The sequence below is a fragment of the Aythya fuligula genome, chromosome 4 (assembly GCF_009819795.1).
Source record: "Aythya fuligula isolate bAytFul2 chromosome 4, bAytFul2.pri, whole genome shotgun sequence".
NCBI lineage: Eukaryota > Metazoa > Chordata > Aves > Anseriformes > Anatidae > Aythya > Aythya fuligula.
Window position 1 is genome coordinate 62,261,526 of NC_045562.1, and position 22,440 is coordinate 62,283,965.

The following is a 22,440-nucleotide window of genomic DNA, read 5'->3' on the forward strand; positions in this document are numbered from 1 at the left end:
ACGATCACTTAGACCAGGAATTAATTATATGAGCACAGAACTTTGTGATACGTGACCATCACTGAGACCAAGAATTAATTATGAGTGCAGAACTTTGTGACACCCGATGAGCCACCGACCCGAGACCCCTCGGACCGGGCGCGGGGGGATCCCACGCCAAATGGCGGCAGCGGGCGGCCAGCGGCACGGCGCAGCTCGGCCCCCGGCCCCGCGCACCCGCCCCGGCCCCGAGCGGCGGGGAGGCGGCTGAGGAGGCTCCCGGGCGGAAGGCGGGGCCGGAGCGGGCCGTTAGCTCCGCCCCCGAGGCGTGGCTAGCTGTGGCCCCGCCCATTCCCCTCGTTGCTTAGTTACAGCGCCGGGCGTCACTCGGCGCTCGGCCGAACCACTCGCCCACCCGACGCGGGGGGGGGAGAAAGGGAGCGAGCCGCGGCCGCTCACAAGTGCGGCTGCGGGGCTCGCTGTCGGAATCCCCTCTCCCCCCTCCCCTCCGCTGTCCCGTTGGTTTCGCCCAGCGCGGCCCTTAGCGACGGCGGGGGCGCCGAGGGAAGATGGCGGCTCCGTGACCGCGCCGCCGCCGGTTCCTGCTCCCCTGCTCCCCGGCCGTCGCCGCGCCTGCCGCCCGCCCTCCCCGCCGGGGCCGGGGGCCATGTCGGACTCGGACTCGGAGGAGGGCCCGGACCGCCAGCTCAAGCTCGTGGTGCTGGGGGACGGCACCTGCGGCAAGGTCAGTGCCGGCCCCGCCGCCGGCGCCCCGGGCCCCTCCCGGCCTTCCCTGTCGCCTGCCGCTGTCGCGACATCGGGCGGCGCGACCCCCTCGGGTGGTCGTCCCGGTGGAGCTGCTGGGAGCGGGCTGAGGTGGCCTGGGGGTGGCCGGCGGGCTGCGGGGGCTGAGGGCTCGGGGTCCGGCCCGCGAATCCGGTGTACAGAGCGGTTTGCGGCTCTTCCAGTTACTGTGTCAGGGCACCTCTGGGCTGTTTTAGAGCGTTTGTGGCTTTTATTTTTGTTTCCCATAGTCAGCATAAGCATCCTTACAGTTTCTGAGTGTATATAAACGTCTTGTGATGTTTGTGAAGTGCTCGTGATCGTATCTATTGTAATATGTAGCCCAAATCCCTTGGTGAGATGCACCCACAAACATTCCTTTGATTGCGTATTAGACAGTCGTACCTCTGTCATTAGCTTGAAGAATACAGTTGTATCTCTGTCATTAACTTCTCATAAGAGGGGCAGGAGGTCTTCCTCACAGGTCAGATGTAAAGTAGAAATACTCACAGAGGTGGTTTAAATGAACCACCTGCCGCTAACAAAATGAAACCCTTAGCAAAACCATGCGTGTATTTTCACTCGTGCAGAGCTCTGCGAAGAAACAAAATGAAATGTTGTCTTTAATGAACCTAAACCCAGCCTGAAGTCGTGTTGTGCTCATGTGAGTCAGTAGATACAATTCCAAGTGACTGTGTGAGGAGAGCATAATAAATGCCCAGGATTGACAGTCGGAGTGCTGTTTCACTGGTAGCTTTCCTCAGGAGTTTTCCATTGAAACTGAGGAATCCTTTCACTACTCCTGTTCAGCACCATGTAGCAAGACCTCTTGCCGAACGTGGATTTTCAAGCATTCTTGAGTTTTGATGTGTGTTCCTGCTGGTTCCTACCTCTCACTCAGGAGCTGCCATTCATTGAATCTCCTGCTGGCTGTAGGAATCCTGTACTTCAAGTGCAGCTTATTTTCCATGAGCAGCAGCTAAATTTTGGTGGGCTGCTTTTCCTCCTGTCCCCCCTAGATGATGCTGTAATAGAGGCTTCTTCCACTCATCCTGATGGCCTAGCAGCAAACACTGCAATAATAGATTTATTGTAAGATATTGTAAAATAAAGAAGTGGTTTGGTCTCGGAATGGAAGGGTAAAATGTGCCTAGTGCCATTTCAAGCACCTCAGAAGGCCAAATTGTTGAGGTACATCACCTTCATTTGGCTCAATTGTTGAAGCATGTCTATATGTGTGTTTCCAACTCTGTATATCCTGCCTCTCAGGTCTGTGTTACAGCTGGTCTGTATGCTGTACATATTTAGCCTCACATTTACTGTACAAGGCATTGTTTTTTCTCTTCCTCTGTCACTGGGATCATTGGACAGGAGGAGAGTAGGAAATAATGTAATATGTCTTTGAAATATCACATCTCATGTGTTTAGTGTGAGATTTTCAGATTTGACCTTTTCCCACTGCTTGCTCCCCCCTGCCTTTAAACAAAGATATTTTACTTATTCCCTCTTGGCCATCTGGGGCTGGCTGATCTTCAGTTCTCTAGCAAAAAAAAAAATGATACTTTTGTGCATCAGCGAGCTGAAGGTGAAAACTTGTGTTCTTTTTCCTCCTCTGGTGTCACACATTGTGTAGAAGCAGTGTGATTCATGTTCTGTGGACATGCTGGTGGCAGTTTTAAAACAAATCAGTATCAGTTTTAAGCTAAGGGTAATGTTTATGTTTCCACTAGCTAGGAATTCCTGTCTGTGAGGCAAGGGAGGGATATTGTCCTTCTTTCTATTCTCCTTTTTTTTTTTTTTTTTTTTTTTGTGTGTGTGGTTTCAGTGAGTGTTAGGATACTTTGGGAGTTTTAATGCAAGAAGTAAGTGCGGCTGGAGCAAGCTCGAAGGAGATAAGATTATAAAGGGAAGAAGGAATGAGAGTGGTGTGAGACAGTGAGACAGAGTAGAATCTGAAAAAAAAAAAAAAAACCAACATTAGAATAAAATGGAGAGAGTAAGGAAATGGTAGGTTGTTGAAAAGAAAAATTAGGAAGGCAGAATTGGTCAGTAAGGTAACAGTAAGAGAATGGTAAACTACACAAACTAGAAAACCAAAATCAACCTGAAGGCAGATCTGGAATTGGAGGTAGGGATAATTTGTTTAAAAACCAAAACAAACAAACATCAATTATTAATAGCAATCAGTTCCTTGATTTTGATGACAAGAAGGAATGTGGATGCATTAGGCTGTGTATATAGGTTTTAAATCAACCCACTCTTCCCAAGCCTAAATGATTTTCCATTAAAATAAACCATCAATACAAGTATGAATTGGGGTTTGGGGAGGTGGAATGTGGTGGTTCAGATATTTCTACTCTTGCTGGACATGGATTGGTGTGATACGGGAGTATATGACTGTACTGATTTATTTGCTGACATTGTAAAATGTTTCAGGCCTCTGGGAGCTATTCATGGGCAAGGAGGTCCTGAAAACCAGGTGTGTGGGAGGAGGAAAGCGGTTGAGGTTCTGTCTTTCTGCTGTCCCTTGCAACTGGGAACTGAAGGGTGTTAGCAGAAATGGCTCATGTTATCTAGTAGTAGATGATGAAAAAGAAGCAGGTAATGCTCAACCCGGTGTGGGAACTTGCAGGAGTTGAAGCATAGGCTGGAATACAGAGGGTTGTCTTAATCCCTTGAGGATTTGGTGGGATAGCACTTTTATTTATTTATTTTTTTAATATTGTGCTAATTCTGGATCTAATTGTCATGCTTGGTCTCAAAAACTCAGTAAATGTTGACCAGAAGTAGCCAATGTACAGTCTTGCAAAAGGAAAACCGCATCAAGTGTCCTGTCCTGTGCGGATTGGCCTGTCTTCACACCCAGATGTCTAATTTGGGCAAGTCTTGGTATTCTCTACTTCATCGAGCAAAGTTTCATTAGTAATTAAGAGCGGAAGGACTATTAGATGACAGAACTGCTTCCTCTGTTAGTATTCCTCAAAATACTTCCTGCTTCTCGCCCTGCAAAGCGAGGCTGTTCTGTCAGGAGTCCTCTGTGCTGGACAATTATGAGCTTCTGTGCTAGCTGAAGCATTTCGTTAGTTGGCCTAACCTTTTCACTTAGCTTGTCTTAAGCTTCTTGCCAGTAGGGATGGTATGTGAATGTTGCTGTGCTTGGAGAAGTAGAACTAGGTGTTTAAGAAGGGAGGGAAGGAATAGATGGATGTTGCTGTTTGGAAAGTGAATTTTTCTCAATTGGTTGGTGAAATTGGTATGTGAATGGAGATTTGTGGCTCCAGGACTCTGTGCTTGCATCCTGCTGACTTTTGGCTTCGGTTTTAATTTCTAACAACTGTGATACTATCCTTTGGCTTCATTTCTGAAAGCATTCTTCTATAGGAATCTACTCAAAAGAATTGCCTTTGGCAGGGTGGGTAGTTGGAGCTGCCTATCATTGCTTGTTCTATTTGGCTCGTCTGCTAGTATTTCATCAGTATTTCTTCTTTTTCAGTTTCTCACTATGTAGGTATTTAGGAATGGCGTGTCGGCACAATTTATAGAGTTAGCTGATTGCACTGAAAAATGCAAACAAGAAATTGTCTCTCCTCACCTGCAAGGTTTAATTGTGTCTTGGTTTATTTCCAGAAGAACCTCCCAAATAGCCCATTATATTTCACGCTTAGACAAGTGTTTATATTTGTATTTTTTTTTGCGTGCCTTGATTGCTGTGTGTTAGAACCAGATAACTTTTATTATCTGAGAGGGGTATTTGTAAGATTTCACTAGTGCTTTTTTGTTCACAACAGCACATGAAGATTGTTTGAAGTATTAAGAAAAATGTGCAAGCCTGCCAAGCTGGGTCTCATGGCAAGTCTGCTGTGAGAGGTGATGGCATCTCTCTTAGTAGAGATGTCAAGGAAGAAGGCCTTCTTGACAGCATGCTGTCCCCAGATTTCTAGATTAGTGACTGAAACCTTCTGAATCCAAACTTATTTTTGTAAAGTGTTCTGATCATTTTATTTCTTTTTAAAGCTACAGTTCTGCTGAACCATTATTTAACTTCCACTGTATTTTTACATAGCTCATCCCCATCATATCTTTACAGGTAAAGCTGTTAGGCAGAGTATTTAATGGGAAGCATGGTAGAGAACAATTTTAGGACCGAGGGGAGTATTTGCATTGTAGAGGTACCTGAATATACATTGAGATAACTCCTCTGACTGGCGTGGAGGAGTTTGAACTGTTGCTCGTTTTGTGGATAAATGGTTTTTCTGTGAATGAATAGAGAACTCCAGTCTGGTAACCCAATGCCTTCCGTGAGCACTAACATTCATTAGAAAAAAATTAAAAAGGAGTTAGTCAATGACTTTTCTGCTATAAATTCCTTTGCATTCAAGAGCACAGTAGAAGAAAACTATTTAAGAGAACTTTGCCATGCTGTTGATTGCTTGCTGCTCTTATGGGCTGGTTGTTAATTGAATGGATGTTGTTTATTTTTACTAACACCCTTAGAAGCCCTCAGGGAATATTGAGTGTCACAGAGTGATAAAGCTAATATTTACCAAGCTCTTAAAACAAGAAGGGAGTGGTTGCTTATATAATAGGGATCTAAATTAGCATGTTGGAGAATACAGCACACTATGATAGAGCCAGATGATATTGTTGTCTGTGCTTTGGTACTGATTTCCTTTTATGAAAGGGAAAAATTCAGGAAGACTCTTATAGTGTATTTATTTCTGCAGTGTTCTTATTTTTATCTACGTCTTTAAGGTCCTAAAAGATTAAAAAGGTCTTTGTAATCCTGAAATACTACCTACTGACATTTTTGATATAGATTTTGTTTTTTTGTACTACAGTCTAAGTTTGTATTGAATTTAATTTGTGCGTGAAGTTGGTAGTACTGTTACGTAGCTGTAGGCAGAAGAATCTTTTCACAATTCATCCTCTGTGGTCTTTATCCTTTACACAGTGATATAAATATATAAGCATACTTGTGCTATTTCTAGTTTACTTTTTTTTTTTTTTCTTTCCCCGTTTACTTATTTATTTTTAATTCTCTCTGGGCTTGAGTTCAGTGAAGTAAATGCAAATGCTGCCATAGTCTTTAAGTGATTTTTTGGATTACTTCCTGAACATATCTTCTGATCCCAAAATACCACTTAAGTATATTCCTATCACTGTCATATTTAATGTGATTAGAACCAAGAAAACAGTATATCTTCTGTTATTTACTTCACAGGTAATTGTGTAGTTCAATAGATGTTTGCCTTTTCATGCTAGAGCTTTAATGCTGGAGCTCTTGTGGTCATGTTTTCATGCAGAAAAAGAGTAAGTTACCTTTTTTTTTTTTTTTTTCTGTGTGTGCTTGGCACATTACTAGTATAATTTAGATAATTGTTATAACAGCTCTATTAACAGAACTTGCTGATTCTTTTTTTTTTTTTAACTGTTGGTGCTATTTTGCTATTGCATTTTTAATTAAATGTGCTCTAACAGCAATTACTAATAACAGTTGATGTGAATCGCTTTTTCAGGCCTTGATGAACTGAAATCTGGAGGAAAAAAAATCCTTCTTGCTTATTTATTTATTTATTTGTAATGACTATTTTTTGTTATTGTTCCAGGGCTTTTGTGAGGCTCTCAGTCTTCCTCCCATACATGTAAATGCATATTTTTCTGCGATTAGTTTCTTATATTTCAGATGTCACACCAACAAGAAATTCCTAAGCATGTGCCACAACTGGATGTAGGATGTATGTTAGCTACCTGACATTCATATTTAATACAGCATTTCGTTTTTTTTTTTTTTTCCACAGCATGAACTTGTGTATTCTTTGTAATTGCATGTTTCTCTTTTTTTTTTTTTTTTTTTAAATGGTGGGGCTTCTGTCTAGAAATCTTATATTGCTAGTGAAAGAAAAGAAATGCCCTGCTTCATTACTTTATGTAAGCTGGGTATCCTTTCAGCAGTATGTAGCAAAACCTGATTCCAACAGTGTATTTAATAAATCCATATAACATAAATTGAAGAAATAAGATTCGAGAGTTCTCTTTAGAGGAATGTTTCTGTAAATGTACATTCTTAACCCGAGTTTAGTCGTTTCTCTGTAAAAGTGTGTGCAGTCTCTCTTCCTATCTTAGACCGCATGTAGTTGCTGATCCGGAAGCTTTGATGCACAGGGGCAGGAATCCTGCCACACCTTGGAGCCCCTGTGGGACTGCGCTGTGCAGATATCCCTTCCCTCACAGAAGGCTGGTCTGGGATTGTGGTGTTATGCAGCAGGGATGGACCCTTGTTTGGGAAATTAATACTTTTTTAAAATAGTGAGCTTTCCAGGTATGGATACTGTCATTTAGCTTTGTGTCAAGTTGAGCGTGCTGTTGGCACCTTACTCAATTTTGTGTAATATTTTGTGATATGAATATCAAAGTGTCTTTGAAATGCAAAGGAAATACGCGCCTTGCTGATTTCTGCATAAATTAGTAGCCATTGCCACCTGCTGTTACTAAGCTGAAGCTGGCTGGAATGCTTATCAATATAAATTCATGAACACTGGCAGCACACGTTGATTTAAAACTGTTTACCTGTGTTTTGTACTTCTGGTTTAATACAATTTAATTTGCTGTTTAAAATGACAACGTAATATGATACTGTTCTTTTTTAGACATCCTTAGCCACACGTTTTGCCCAAGAAACTTTTGGAAAACAGTACAAACAAACCATAGGACTGGACTTCTTCTTGAAAAGGATAATATTGCCAGGTAAGAGAATAAAGATTCTTAATGCTGAAAGGTTGAGATGCAGTAAGACTCCAGAAACAGTCTTCAAAGTAATGTATACTAAATAAGCTTAGTACAGTGCTTTTTATGGCAAAGTAAAACAGGCTATTTAGAGAAAATTTGCTTAGTATGTTCTTGTCAGGTGACAAAGGGTTATGCATTTGCAACATATCTTTAAGTCTTTAAGTTAAGCACTGCATTCAAGTAAAAGGAATGCTGTGCTATTTGTATTCATGATTTTTATTATCTCTGTTTGAGCATACTCTCTGTTCATGTGAGTAGTGCAACATAAAACAGTGAAGTAGAACTTTAAATGTATTCGTTGAAAATGTATATGTATTTTGAAAGAAATAGTTTTATTATTATTATTATATTTTTAATGAAATACACAACTTGTATTTGGGTTGTGTGTGAGAAGCATAATGCAGCTATGGAATCGCAGGGCTCTAATATGTGAATGCTGTTTTATGCAAGGCAGCATGAAATTGCTGGCATTTAATAGACCACTAAAATTTAGGGTCCCTCGGCACTCATAAAAATACAGTTTGAGCATTCAAGATGTTTCACTTCACGACGGCAAAGAAACTATTTAGATGCCAGTTGCAGCACACTGCATGGAAAATGCAGAGAAATAATTAAAAAGAATAGTTGCTGCTAGAAGCTTGTTTCTGAACAATTGGAGGTGTAAAATAAGGCTTTTCACTGAGTGCTTTGTTGCTCAGTTTCCAAGCATGGAAGTTTTTCGATGTAAGCATTTCCTCCTGTTTTCTGAAATAAAAATTGGAAAAAATATGTTTGGTTAAAGTTGTAGTGAGATTTGATAAAGTTGATGCAAGTTCTGTGTTTTTTCCTTGAGGGTTGGTGGGAGAAGCAAACCCAGATATTTAGTATTTCAACTGTAACCTGATGTCATAAGAAAATACAAGGTCCTTGAACTTATTTTTGTGAAAAAATTATGTTGATGATAATTTTATGACGATGTGTTACTCTGCGTAAACAGAGTAGTCTAGTCAGAATATTCCTGTAAGCACTGTCTTGGTTTGGCCACTTTGCTGTACGTCTTCAGTATCTGCTGAGCAATATAGTACCAAACTTCAGTGCTTATTTCTGCATATCATCAACTGAATGTTTTCTTATTGTCCTGCTCATTCCTTTAAAAATACCAGTATGCAGATTACATACAGCAGTACTTGCAAATGGAATGTGTACACAAATCATGCAGTGTGAATGCTGAGAACTTGTATTTTGCAAGTTTTTTTCCAGCTGCTAAGCATACAGAAGCTATTAGTACATTACTGGAATTCTAAATATTCTTCTTGAGCAGGAAAATTAGAAAATTATCAACTGTTGACCCATTAATAATTTACTTTGTTCTAATTTATTCTTTCATAAAATCAGAATGGAGATGCAAATAGCACCAAAACAACGACAAAGTCTTTGCATCTATTTTCTTTGTTTATCAGTAACAAAATACTAACGGACATGAAATGTATTCATATTTAGAAAAAAAAAAAAAAAAAAAAATTTTTCTGTAGGTTGTCATTCAGGTTTTGCCTTTGAATGTAGGGAGATATAAATTTTGTGTTTTATAGGTAACCTGGACTGGTGGGGGGAGTGAGAGGGAAGTAAGGGGGGAGGTAATATTTCTAAATACTGCTATGGAAAGCATTACTTAAGTAAATGGATTTTTCTAATTTCTTGATTAGTTCTGGGTTTGCAGAGCTGCTATGTTTACTTGTAAGGCTAATTCATACCACTGCACAGGATTTATAATCTGCATATCTGTAGGTAAAAGAGTCCTGATTTCTCTTATTTAGTAGAATAGTTAACAATTGCCTATGTTACAGTGTTTGAAATGCGTTTTTCTCCTTTAAATGGAAGCAAACACTTCAGAACTTAAAATTACTGATTTCTATAATTGCACAGAAGTTTATATAATGATGCATTAGAAGTCCATTTTAACTTGTAAAATAAAGTACTGGTATTATAATTTTTAATAAAAGGTCTATTTATCTCCAGTTCTTTTAGTAACTGATGCAGTCTTACAGTGAAAGAGGAAAATACTTGGTAAAACGGTATGAGTTAATACAAATAGTCATTTGACTCCTATTTATTTGATTACTATTTAATTGATGATTTAAATTAATCTTTGGTTGTGTGCAATATGATACATTATTTAGGTGCTGAAAATTCTCTTCATGAAGTTTACTTGAAGTATTTTTCTCACATGCAAATCAATTTCAGTATATTTTGTGACGCAGTATGTTGTATAGTCTGGATGCAACCACGGTGCAGATTTTAGTGCTTAAATAGTGTATGTGTTAGTCTGAGCTTCTGCTGATAGAGATCCTTAAGAGCCATAGTCAGAAACTTTTAGGAGGGTTGTGGGTGCAGTTCAGTAAACAAGATTCTTCCGTGAGAAGGATTTTTTAAGTTGTCAGTGCAAGAAGTGGGCAGACGTGTTCTTAGCTCCATCTTGACTGTGCAGCACTTTAAGTAAGGTTAACCAATGCACCAAGTGTACCTCCGCAGGGTTGCTGTTGAATCAGCCCAGTCGCTTTAGTTCATACCAAAAGCGATCTAGAAACCTGCACTGTGTTGCTTCAGCTATTTTATCTTTGTACTTGAACAGAGTAAAAAAGTGTTACTGTTTTCTTGTTCGGTGTATTATTATTGCTCCAGGATTCTTCAGTTACTTTTATTGTGTGTTAACTTTGTTTCTGTCTTAATTTATGCCTTGTTAGGTTCTTTTTATTTTGTTCCTGTTCTCCAGTTTGTATGTTCCTTTTAAATATATATTCAAAAAATAAAACAGATTTCAAACTTTTTGCAGAAAATTTAATCTCTTGTTCTCATAGTTATTAATTGAATATTTGCTAGGCAAATGATCTGATGTTCTTCCTTCTGTCAAAATAATTTTAACATCCTTCTTTCTCCCCCAAAATCAATCTGAGCACAAAGCAAATACTACAGGACCTGTTTTTTAGAAAGGGGAAAGTAAAACATTTCATAACGGACAATCGATATTAATTTCAGTAGTTATTGAGGTCTTAATAAAGAACCATTTCATGCAAATGAACATTCCAATATTTTTTTCTCCAGTCTCTGTTGTTAGTAAAGGAAGGTAAATAGTAGGTTTTTAAGTTGAGGCAGACCATTTAATTTAATGCCCTGTAATAAAGTTTCTCAGATAATCTCCGAATCCAGGTACTAAGCCCAGTTTGCTGTGCATGGTTGCTACTCTTGAAGGAGAGAGAGAGGATGAAGCTAGATTTAAAGCATTTGAACACAAAATCAGGCATCCGAAAGTTGTTGGGTTTGAAAGTGGTCATGGTTCTAAAGCTTTTTTTCTAAATAGCTGGTATGAATGATGTGCTAAATTTCCAGTAGAGTGCATGCAACCAGGTTTGGGTACTTGAGCGCTGTGGACTTCTTGAGCATGTTTCTTTTGTTTACTCACTAAGGATGCGTGGTCACTTCAGGCGTTGGGCCAGCTGATAAGACCAGCTTATCCATGACAAATGCTCTGTGGAAGACTCTTACCTGCATTGTCTGCAGTCACTCCTGCTCTAAGATTTAAAAATAATCAAATAATAAATTGCAGTAGGTGCACTGTCAAAAGAAACAAACTTCTTACTCTGTAAAAGGTTGCCTTTACTGGAGTGTTAGACGTATTTGCTAAGATCCATTCAGAATTTCTTGATCTTAATGTTTGATAAAACTTTATAAAAAAAAAAAAAAAAAAAAGTTTGAAAAAACTTAAAAGTACTCTGACCAGATTGTCCCACGTTCATCCCTGCGTATTTGAGACCAAGTTACCGGTTTAGGAAATCTGTGCTTTTAACCAGATAAAAGCAAGATACATCATAAAAATATACTGCATTACATTTAATACCACAGGTAGTATGTATTCAGCTATATAGTTCTAACTTGTTCTTTATAGTCACGGAGTGCTGGGATATATTTCCAAGGAGCGCATTCACTTGCATAACTAAGGTGGTTTGTTTTAAACTGATGGCTGAACAGATCACCTTGTATAAAATAAGGTTGGTAATAACACAAAATAGCTGAATTAAAAGCATACCTTAACAGCCCCAAATACCCTTTTTCACTCAACTCAAGTTCTGTGATGGGGAATTTCTCTCTCTCTCTCTCTGTGTATACACACACATATATAGGAATAAAATTCATAGGCAGTTATGGTTGTTTTTGAGTACATTGTTGTCATTAATGTGATTTTATGGAGATTAGAAAAACTTTAGTCAGATCTTACTGCATTAATTTGGTGATTCCAGGTAATCAGTACAGTTTTGCAGTTTTCACTGCAAAATGAGTCAGATTGTACTTTAAAATCTGTAAGTGTGTTGTGACAGATTTCTCTGTGCCCATGTTTAGTCTGTGGGTTTGCAGGGTATGTATGACTTGGAGAATATTAAATATTCTGCATTTACACATATTTTTTTTTTCTTGTAACTATGTTTTGAAAGCCCATTAACAGTTTTAACATAGTTTTAATATCAAATCTGGAGACTGTTTAGAGTAGAAAGGAAGATCTGTTCTTGGTGTAGATTCTTGGAAGATGAAATTATGTAAATCACATTCGGCTTAGTTGCCTGCTTTGGGGTGGTGGATGGAGGAAATAATCATAGTCTGCATCTTCGGTGTAGACTTGTATCAGCATCTCCAGTTTAATTTGTCAACTATATAATTCTTTGTAGTACTACTAAGAGCATCATTACTAAAATACAATTATTCTGTGCATTTTCCACACTTCTAAATTTTCCTCTCAAATTTTGGAGGTGGAAGAGAAAGGGGACACAGTATTACCTAATGTGGTTAGGTTGATATTAATTGCATTAACTTTCATTTCCAAGTGTTGCTCTATAGAACTTGCTTTCTCTGCAAAGCTTTATGCATTTCTTTAGTAAAGTATGTTGTATAATTTCTAGTTAGGAATCTCATACTTTGTGCAATTTTAATTCTTTTCTATGAGGTAACTATATTGGGAAGTTAATATTTAGCTATGGTTCTATGGCCTTGTAATGAACTACCTGGACACAAGTGATTTTTTTTCCAAGTGATAGTCATTTTTATCTTTAAATTTGGTTACGATTTCTGCTATACTCATAAAAAGCTATTGCTGTTGATATGCTATGGTGTATTACCTGCCATGATAATATATCTTTAATTTATTTCTATCTCAATTTTCCAGGTTATACAATATCTGTGTAACTTTCTTTTCCAGGAAATTTGAACGTTACTCTTCAAGTGTGGGATGTTGGCGGGCAAACGATAGGAGGCAAGATGCTGGATAAATATATTTATGGAGCTCAGGTACAGTATAAATGATTATAACTATATCTGTAATAATTATATAGAATTAATTCAAACTTTATTCTCAAAATTATGGATGTCTTGCATCATATTGTTTTCTAAATCTCAGAAATGTTGAATCTCTGAATCTAAACTTAATTGATATAAATATACAATTTTTTGGTGTTGATTTAAAAAGAAAAGGAAGGGTGTGCGTTTGTAGATCTGAACAACTCAAGAACAGATGTATGTTTCCATGCTTTTTGTCTTGAGTTAAGAAAAGCAATCATAGTAAATAGTAAGAGCTATTTGGATATCCACATGGTAGATATAGTGGCTGTTTTTAGAGCAGATGCCTCCTGGGGGGAAGAAGTAGAAGGAGGAAATTAAGAGCAATCCTACACCATTAAACTCATACATGCAACTGAGGTTATAGGAAGGCAAACAAAAGGAGGCAACCAGGTAGCTAAATGTTTTTGCAGAACTCCAATCCAATGAAAATTTATTTTATTTTTAGGTTAACTAAGGAACATAAAGTGATGGTAGGTTTAGGTAAGAGCTAAATGTTATAATAGTATCTTGAGTTATGAGCTGATTTAGGAGGATGCACTGTATGTCAGACTTTTTAAAATGATTAATCCTATAACGTACTCTGTTATTTAATTTGGAATTTTTAATGAGAACAATAAGCATGATACATTTCATTATACGATATTACATTTATCAGAAAATGTATCTTTTTTCTGCAATAATTTATGAAGTATGGAATCCTAAAACTTGATTTGGGTAGAACCTTTATGCTGATAAGTGCAGCACAGGAATGGCTAATTTTAAGAAGATTAGGAATTACTAGCTGATTGGATAAAGATAAACTTAACGTTTTGTCACTTTCAAAACCAAATACAAGTGTTTTTAGCTGTTGCATCTGTTTTATAGGGGTTTTTCTTATTTTTAATAAAAAACACTTTGCTGCCCTGTGAAAGATATACCAAGCAACAGGAGAAACTGTCTTCCATGACAGAGAGAATTTGATTAATCACAAATTGTTGCCATATGCCCAAAATGAACTCAGTGAAAGAAATAAAAGGCTATTAACCTTTTTCCTGCACTGCATTTGCTGATAAACTCAACAGTTCCTTATCCCTTGTTCCTTGATAGTACATCAAAAATTAATGACAGTACCCCAAAGTAGGTGAAAAAAATGATATCAGTAAGTCTAAAGTCAGAATAATATGACTTGTAGCCATTCTGAGCATATTAACAGCAAAAAACCCTACATTCAATCTCTTCTTCACTTCTACTCAACCCCCTCCATGTCATTGCAAACCTATTTTTTTTTTTTTTTTTTAAAGGAACTAATGGCTATTCTCACTCCTGGTATTGGTGAACAATGTCAACTTCTGTAACAGGCTTCTTATTGTCAGAGCTGACTTTCAAGAGACTATTCTATTAATTTTGTAACAGCATCTTTGGAAGTCAGATAAAACTTACCTTTATTTTTATCTATTCATGAAACACTATGAATAATTCTGAAAAGCCCTGCTTTTAGTTTATTTCCAGACAAATGTTTATTTCATGTTGAGCATCTCTAGCTGTGTAGAAGAAAAAGAAGAAAGAGGAAGTAGAACAAATAGGAAAACTTAGAAGGAAAATTCCTTTTATATACACAGAAAAATCCCAGTGAATGGATGGCAAAGCAGCAAGAAAATAATTAGGAATAGCTAGCATGGAATTATCAAGTGTTAATTTTGCCCAACCAATCTGATTGCCTTCTGCGGTGAGATGACCAGCTCTGTGGAGAGGAGAGCAGTCGATGTTGTTTACCTTGACTTCATCAAGACCTTTGTAATTTCTCCTGGTACTCATATAGACAAAATATATAGATGTAAATTGGATGGATAAACCATAAGGTAACTGAAAAACTGAACAGACAGCTGGACTTAAAGGGAGGTGGTCCACAGCTCTGTGTCTTACTGGTGTCTGGTTATGAGTTGCATTCCTTAGGGGTCGATACTATTTCATGTCTTATTAATCCTGTGAACAATGGAACAGAACATGGTGTGTAAGTTTGCAAATGGTTCCAAATGGGGGAGGAAGGGTCACTGTGCTGGAGGTGAGGGCTGATACTGCAAGAGACTATGACAAACAAGAGGAATGGGTCAAGAGAAATGTTGTGAAGTTCAGTGAAGGCAAATGAAAAGTACTGCACCTAGGACAGGGTAACCTCAGGCAACAGTACAGGCTGGGAATCGACTGCCAGAGAACCAGCTGGAGAGTGTCCAGCGAAGAACCAGCAAGCTGCTTAATGTACTGGAGCATCACACGTGAGGAAAGGTAGAGAGAGCTGGGACTGTTGCTTCTGGAGAAGAGAAGGCTTATCAGTGTGTATAAATACATTAATGAAGGTGGCTAAGAAGACAGCTGAGCTCCTTTCAGTGGTATCCAGTGACAGACAGTGGTCACAAACATAGTACCATCTGAATATCAGGAAATACTGAAGGTGTGCTGAGGGGTGACCAAGCACTGGCACAGCTGAAAATGTGAAAATACCATTTCTGTTTATTTGCAACGTATCATAATGAGGTTACTCTACTAAAGTTAATATTAGAAAGAAGAATACAGTTTTGCTCTAACACTTCATGAACATTAAAAAACAAAATGAAAATCGTAGTTCATTCATACTGAAATCCCCCACAGGAGGAGGGCAGCTGAGGATAAGCCTGAAAACCAAAACAAGTGTTTTTAGTTATTGTTCTCTGTAGCTTTCTCTGATGTCCAAGATTTACCACAATAAACTTGACACCTTTTAAATGGTGACTGTCCACTATTCAACCAGTCACTGTATTCATACTGTTATGACACTTCCATAATTGCAGTTCTCTTGTATAATAGCGATACTGCTGTTTGTGTAGTAAATATTTCAGAACCACTCCCATCTCTCAGCTGTAATTGCTGACCCTATCCACATATCTAGTTTAAAGTATCCTTAAAAGCTGGCATATGCTACCTCATAAATTGGCTTGTTAATAGTAGTAAAAGTACTGCAGACTCTGCCTTCTCTAGAGACCAGCAAATCATTTCTGCAATATTCTAAGTTTCCAGTGGCCTATTTTTTGAACATATTCTATAATTCTGAAACAAAAAGCACTCACATATGCACTAATGTAAGCAAAATGTCCCTATTACTGGACTGCAATTATGCAAGCAGGGACTATTTGCCATATTGCTGGAGACTGGAGAATTAATACACTGTTCTCAGCATGTTGTCCTCCATGTGTGCCAAACCTTTTTCATGGCAGTGAAATGTGCTAATTATTTAAAATAATAAGAATAAAAAGCCAGTGTTAATTTTCCATCTCAATTCCTCAAGCATAATAGGGAAATAACAGGCTTTATACTGTCTACTCCTTCCATAGTAGTCCCTATACTGTAAGTTGGTGGAAAATAATGCATTTTTGGGGAAAGCAGTGATGGGTTTTCTGTCTTAAATAAAATAAATAAATAAATTTTAGCTGCGGAGCTATGGCTAGTCCTTTATTCACATCGCATTAAGTTGCTTACAAAGTGCTTTTTTGACATAACTTAGGCAGGAAGAATTCTTTATGAGTTCGATGATGTGGTGCCTTTTTTCTTATCTCTGAGATACTGTATGTGTCAAGTACAACAAGTATTCACAAGATTTAAAAAGAGAATAATTAAGAAAAGAATATGCTTTCATGGCAGTGTGTTAGGTCATGCAGAAGGGTGGAAAAAAAAAAAAAAAAAGGAAGCTAGTTCCAAACTTTGTTCAATAATATCTTTCATGGTAAATCTACAATGAATGCCCTTTCTTCTGAAGGAATTGGCTACACTTGACTCGATCTGTAGCAGTGTAGCATTTTGAAGAAGAATTAGTAGAAACAGCTAACATTAAGTGCTTAACTTATCAGTGCTGAAGATGCTTTAGATTTTTGCAAGGTGGTGAGAAGAGGACTTGACTGCTGGTGAAAGAAATGTGCTGTGTGCTTTTTCTCATTTACAGCTTTCAGCTTTTTTTTTTTTTGCCTTTACAATACCTGTCCTTCAGTTCAAATTTCCAAGGAGCATTTAATAACACATTTAATAACACAGGCTTATGTTACGAAAGACATATATACATACAAAATCATTTGGATAGTTAGAAAAGTGTTCAGGAGATACTGAGACAAGATATTAAGGGATAAATTGTAGAATAGTTGGATGAGGGAAGTGGATGTTTAATATTAGATTTGATTAGTGAAGTAAAGGAAGAAAGATAGAGAAAAGAAGATGGGCATCACAATTTATAACTTTCCTAAAGTAACTAGTGAAAGCTGGTCTTCAGGAAGTAATAGTTGATATACCAATGTAAGTCACAAGAACTCAGTTTGCCAAGGAGTTGATGGCATTGAAGGAAAAGGGGATTTTCTGTAAAGGGGATTTTTTGTGTGTTTTACTGATCACAGAATCATAGGAAGGTTCACGTTGGAAGGGGTCTCATGAGGTTTCTAGTCCAACCTCCTACTCAAAACAGAGTCAGCTGTAAGATGAAACTAAGTTACTCGGTGCTTTGAGTTCCTTCTTGAAATCTCTAGGATGGAGACTTCACAACCTCTTTGTACAGCCTATTCCACTGCTTGGTTCTTCTCATGCTGAAAAAGCTTTTCCTTGTATCTAGTCAGAATCTATCGTTTCAACTTTTACCCATTATTTTTCACGCTCCTGCCATGCACTATTGTGATTCTGTCTTCTCGACAGACTCCTCCTGGCTGGAGAAGGCTGATTTTAGGTCCCTGCAAAGCCGTCTCTTCTGCATAATGAACAAGTTTCGTTCCCTCAGCTTTTCCTGTTAAGACAAGTGCTCCAACTTCTGGTCATTTGGTGACCTTCCACTGAACTTACTCCAGTTTACTGATGTCTTGTGGTATCTAAGACTGGAGTTCAGATGTGATTTGACAAGTGCTGATATTAATATGTCCCTCAATCTAGTGGCAGTGCTACTGCTAATGCAGCCCGGAATCCTGTTGGCCATCATTGCTACCAGGTTCCTTGCAATGCAGGCTCCTATTTGGCTTGCTGTCCACCACGACCTGAAGGTCACTTTAAGTTGCTCCCCAGCCTGCATTGTTTATTCCTCCTTAGCTGCAGGACTTTGCATTTGTCCTTGCTGAATGTTGAAAGGTTCTTGTTTGCCCATTCCTTGAGTGTGTCTACATGCAGACTGTAGCCCTGCCCTTGAACATGTTGGCTGGTCCTCTGAATTCAGTGGTGTCTGCAAACTATGCATAAAATCATATAAAAAGAGATCCACTGATATCTTCTCTCCAACCTTTTACCAGCATTATCATGCCTTTCACCAGTCTTGTGTTTGTTGAAGCATTCAATTTTTTTCAATTTTCTTTTGTCAGTTATGTTTTCTAAACCTCTGATACTACTAGTTATCTTCTAGCCTATCCTTTTCTTGACATTGTGTCCAGAGTTGGATGCAATATTTCACCTGAAATGTTTCATGCCAGTGTGATATTTGCTTTTTTTGTTACAAAATAAGCTTGATTTATATTCAACTGTGATCTACTGTAACTCCTTGATCCTTTTCTATAGAACCTGCTACAAAGCCAGATGTTTCCTATCCTCGTGCAGCTGATTATTCCTTCCTTTGAACTTGTCATGGTACTTATTGAATTGCGTCCTATTATTTTTAGATTGTTTTTCATTTTATAATCTAAACTGTCCTCAAATACTCTTGTAGTCTTTACCAGTTTGTATAGTCTGTGAAATTAATTTAACGGTTACATTATATTTTGTGATCTAAGGCAGTCCTTATAAAACTATCAAGTAAAGCTCGGCCCAGACAAGCCTCTGAAAAACTTGACTTGAAAAATCTGTATGTATTTGTATGAATTATATTTATTAATTATTATTTTGAAATAATATTCATTAAAATTCAATATGAGAAACAGTGCTCGGTTGCGGGGATCTTTTCCAGATGTGAACTCCATGAAAACAAGCACAACAGAATCCAATTCTAACTTTATTCGTTGTATACAAGATTCTCAGGAATGCCTGTTTTGAGTATTCATTACCTGTAGCCTGGTCCACAGCCTCTGAAATGCATGGAACTACCTTCTTCTTGACTTCTAACCATTTTTAATTTGTCCTTTGAAAGTTAAAAAGATTGTTAGTACTTCTTGCTTGGCTTCTATAGCAGTAAAGGAAGGGAGCTGGACTTTCTTCCCAAAGGAAAGCAGAGATGTAACAAGTTGGGCAAATGTATGCTTAAGCTGTTTTTTTTCTTTTTTTTTTTTTTTTCTCCTCAGGAAGGGAATAGTAAACTACAAATAAGATTAGCTAAAATAAAAGTCCTTCTCCAGTGTGATTTTTCTCTTACCATTAGTATGAAATGCTTTTTAGATTTTTCACAACGCATATGCAGTTTGATGTATTTCTAATGTAACTAATTGTACTCTTTCCTGAATTGCCATATTTTTCTCCCTTTGTAGTTCATCTAGTGTCTGAACTTGGAACACACAGAGTGCAGATGAAGTACTGTAGTAAAATTTGTTTATTACAGTGGCTTACACTGACTCTTGTTTAATTCCTAAGAAGATAAAATGTCATTAATTGTAAATGCCCTATTTTATTATAATAATAAATTAGACTAATGCAGATTTTGCCATATTAAAATATTTTTACAACTTGTAGCATTTTAAATGTATCTTTTTCTTTAGGGTATTCTTTTGGTTTATGATATTACCAACTGCCAGAGCTTTGAAAATTTAGAGGACTGGTATAATGTGGTAAAAAAAGTGACTGAAGAATCAGAAACACAGCCACTTGTGGCCTTGGTTGGAAATAAAAGTAAGTTATTCATATTTAAATATTAATTGGAATACTCTGGATGTTGCTCTCTAGTGAAGAAATGTCACAGGGCATATATCATTAGTAAAACAAAACTAAATAATACTGTCTTGTGCATTACTGCTGTGTACAGATGACATATTTGGGTGTACCTCAGGGTTCTGGGCAGTTAAGTTGAGGAACTTTTTGCAGCCTATCTGCCTGTGTTTTCTTTATTTAGAGAGCAGCACACAGCAGTGGAGAGATGTCTCATCCATGTTTGAATTTGATAGGGCTTTAGGATATAGCCATGGCATGCATCTAGAATGGAGACCCGAGAAGCATTCCTGGCTCTAATAACAGATATTATTTCATGAATATTATTTATACAGAACATTTCATGGTTCTGTAGGTCAAGAGACTGGTATGTTAAGCACTTGTATCTGTTACTTAAAGTACACTAGACACAATATTTGAGTTGTTTATAAGGCCTTTTTACATGCTATCTCTGATTTTGCACGAGTTTACTTATTTCCTGTTCTCTGGAATTTTTTTAACTTGTCCTCTTATTGATCATGTAAGTACAAACTAGCTCCTTTAAATAACAATCACCTCATTAGTTCCCTAATTAGCTGGATAACAAATTCCCCCATTTCCAGTTAAGAAATTTTCAGAAATATTATTAGCATATCTGAGGTCTTGATCCTTGTTCTATTACCCTTTTTCTATCAAAGATAAGAGCAACATAAAACAATTTTATAAATAAATTCAAGTGGTAGAAGCAGGTACCATTTTTTAACAATTTAAATATATTTATTTGAACAACATACAACAGACTTTTTCTTTTCACTTTCCGATTCCTTTGTGTCTGTGTCACAATGTCCACATCAAGAACAAATCTGAAAAAAAAAACAAAAAACCAAAAAAACTAAACAAACAAACAAACAAACAAAAAAGCCATTCTCATCCAGAAAGGTAATATTGTTTAAAATAATTTTAATACAATCTAGAGACAACGCTTTCATTCAGAAACATTAATGTAATGTTGCTACTATGATGCTATAACATTTTACGATCTTCATTGTGAAAGAAAACAGGGAAGACATTGGGAAGAAAACAGGAAAGCTCTTAGAGTTACAATATACAGATAACATTTCTGAAAGTATAACATAGTGTTGTTCTGCATCAGACCAAAGTCAATAATACAGATTCTGTTGAAATTCATATGAAAAACATATTTCACTGATTTATATTTTGTCCCAAAACTGTACTTGCTAACTGGAGTTCTGCAAATCTTAAGAGGCATTTGTAGTAGGATACTTTGTAACATAGGATAAGTAAAATTCTTTTGCTAGAATGACTCCGTAGAGGTACTAGATCAAACTCTGTTTTTCATTTGCAATTAAAGGACTTTGTTTTGTAATTATTACACCTTTAGTATGTATTTTTTTCTCACATACATGCCTCTGATTCTTTAAAATCCAAGTATTTTTTGGGGAGCATCTGCAAACAAAATATGGTTTTGTAGGTGAGTTTCCAGATAAAGACTGATGCTGACTAGGGAAATGGTTTTCGTTTCGTGGTGATGGCAGCTGAAGGAATAGTGTACTTGCTAACTTGCTGTTCATCAGAAACTGTGTATAAAGAAAAAAAGCAAGCTATTGCTTTTGTGTGGTCCTAAGGATACTTGTTGGTTTTGCACACATTGAACCCCTTGGTATCTCTCAAAAGAAGGCAGGCAGGAGGTAGTTTTACAGTTGTCATGCTTTTAATTTTATTTCAGCATGATAAGAAGTTCAGCTTTTAGAACTGCATTACTTTCATGAATTTGATAAAACAGAAGAATATCTAGGGAGGGCTTCCCCCTCAGTACTTCAATAGCCTGTGAGAGGTTACTGATGTTACAGAAATAAAAAACAAGGTAAGTGTTTATATAGAAGTATGGTATTGATTCTTGCATATTATGAAAGGATAAAGCTACTGATAACAAGTTCTTCAGATGGAATCACTGTGTTCAGAATAGCTCAGCTTTACTCAGTAAATTATAAGAGATCTATGCATGACATAAGAGCAATAGGTTTGAAGTCAGTAAAAGCCATTTGATGAACTAACAAACTTACTTGACCTTGTACATTGTAAAGAACAAATTTCAGTCAGTAGTTTGGCTCAGAACTGCACTGTGTTTTTGGAGCTATGTGTGTTTTAGAAAAATATCCAGCTATATTCGCATCCCCAGAGAAGTGATTCATAGAGTCATAGAATGGTTTGGGTTGGAAGGGACCTTAAAGATCACTCAGTTCCAACCCTGTTGCCACAGGCAAGGACACCTCCCACTAGACCAGGTTATTCAAAGCCCCATCCAGCTTGGCCTTGGTGTTGATGGCAAACTTGCTGAGGGTGCACTCAATCCCACTGTCCATGTCACCGACAAAGATGTTAAATAAAGCAGGTCCCAATACCAGTCCCAGCAGAATGCCACTCATTGCTGATCCCCACCTGGGCATTGAGCTGTTGACCTCAGCTCTTTGAGTGTGACCATCCAGGCAATTCCTTATCAACTAAGTGGTCCATCCATTAAATCTGTCTCTCCAATTAGAAGACAAAGATGCCATGTGGTCTTCTCATGTTGGCTGTCACAAATCACCTCCCTCTTTTCCATGTGCCTTAGCATAGTTTCCAGGAGGATCTGCTCCATGATCTTGCCAGGCATAAAGGTGATATTGACTGGCCTGTAGTTCCCCAGGTCTTCCTTTTTTCTCTTTTTAAGAA

The 22,440-nt window shown here is 37.7% G+C and overlaps 1 protein-coding gene across 3 annotated transcripts in view; it reads left to right on the forward strand.

Annotated features, from left to right (window-relative positions):
• The first annotated feature begins 505 nt into the window (after positions 1-505).
• RAB28 (RAB28, member RAS oncogene family) overlaps positions 506-22,440 on the forward strand; it is a 64,614-nt gene continuing 42,679 nt past the window's right edge. For 2 of the 3 annotated variants that reach the window (XM_032186765.1, XM_032186768.1), the window contains exons 1-4: positions 506-724; positions 7,410-7,506; positions 12,770-12,858; positions 19,563-19,692. In XM_032186765.1, coding sequence (XP_032042656.1) covers positions 647-724; positions 7,410-7,506; positions 12,770-12,858; positions 19,563-19,692 — 394 coding nt within the window. In that variant the 5' untranslated portion in view covers positions 506-646. The remainder of the gene's footprint in view (positions 725-7,409; positions 7,507-12,769; positions 12,859-19,562; positions 19,693-22,440) is intronic. The other variant, XM_032186767.1, reaches the window with a different exon arrangement.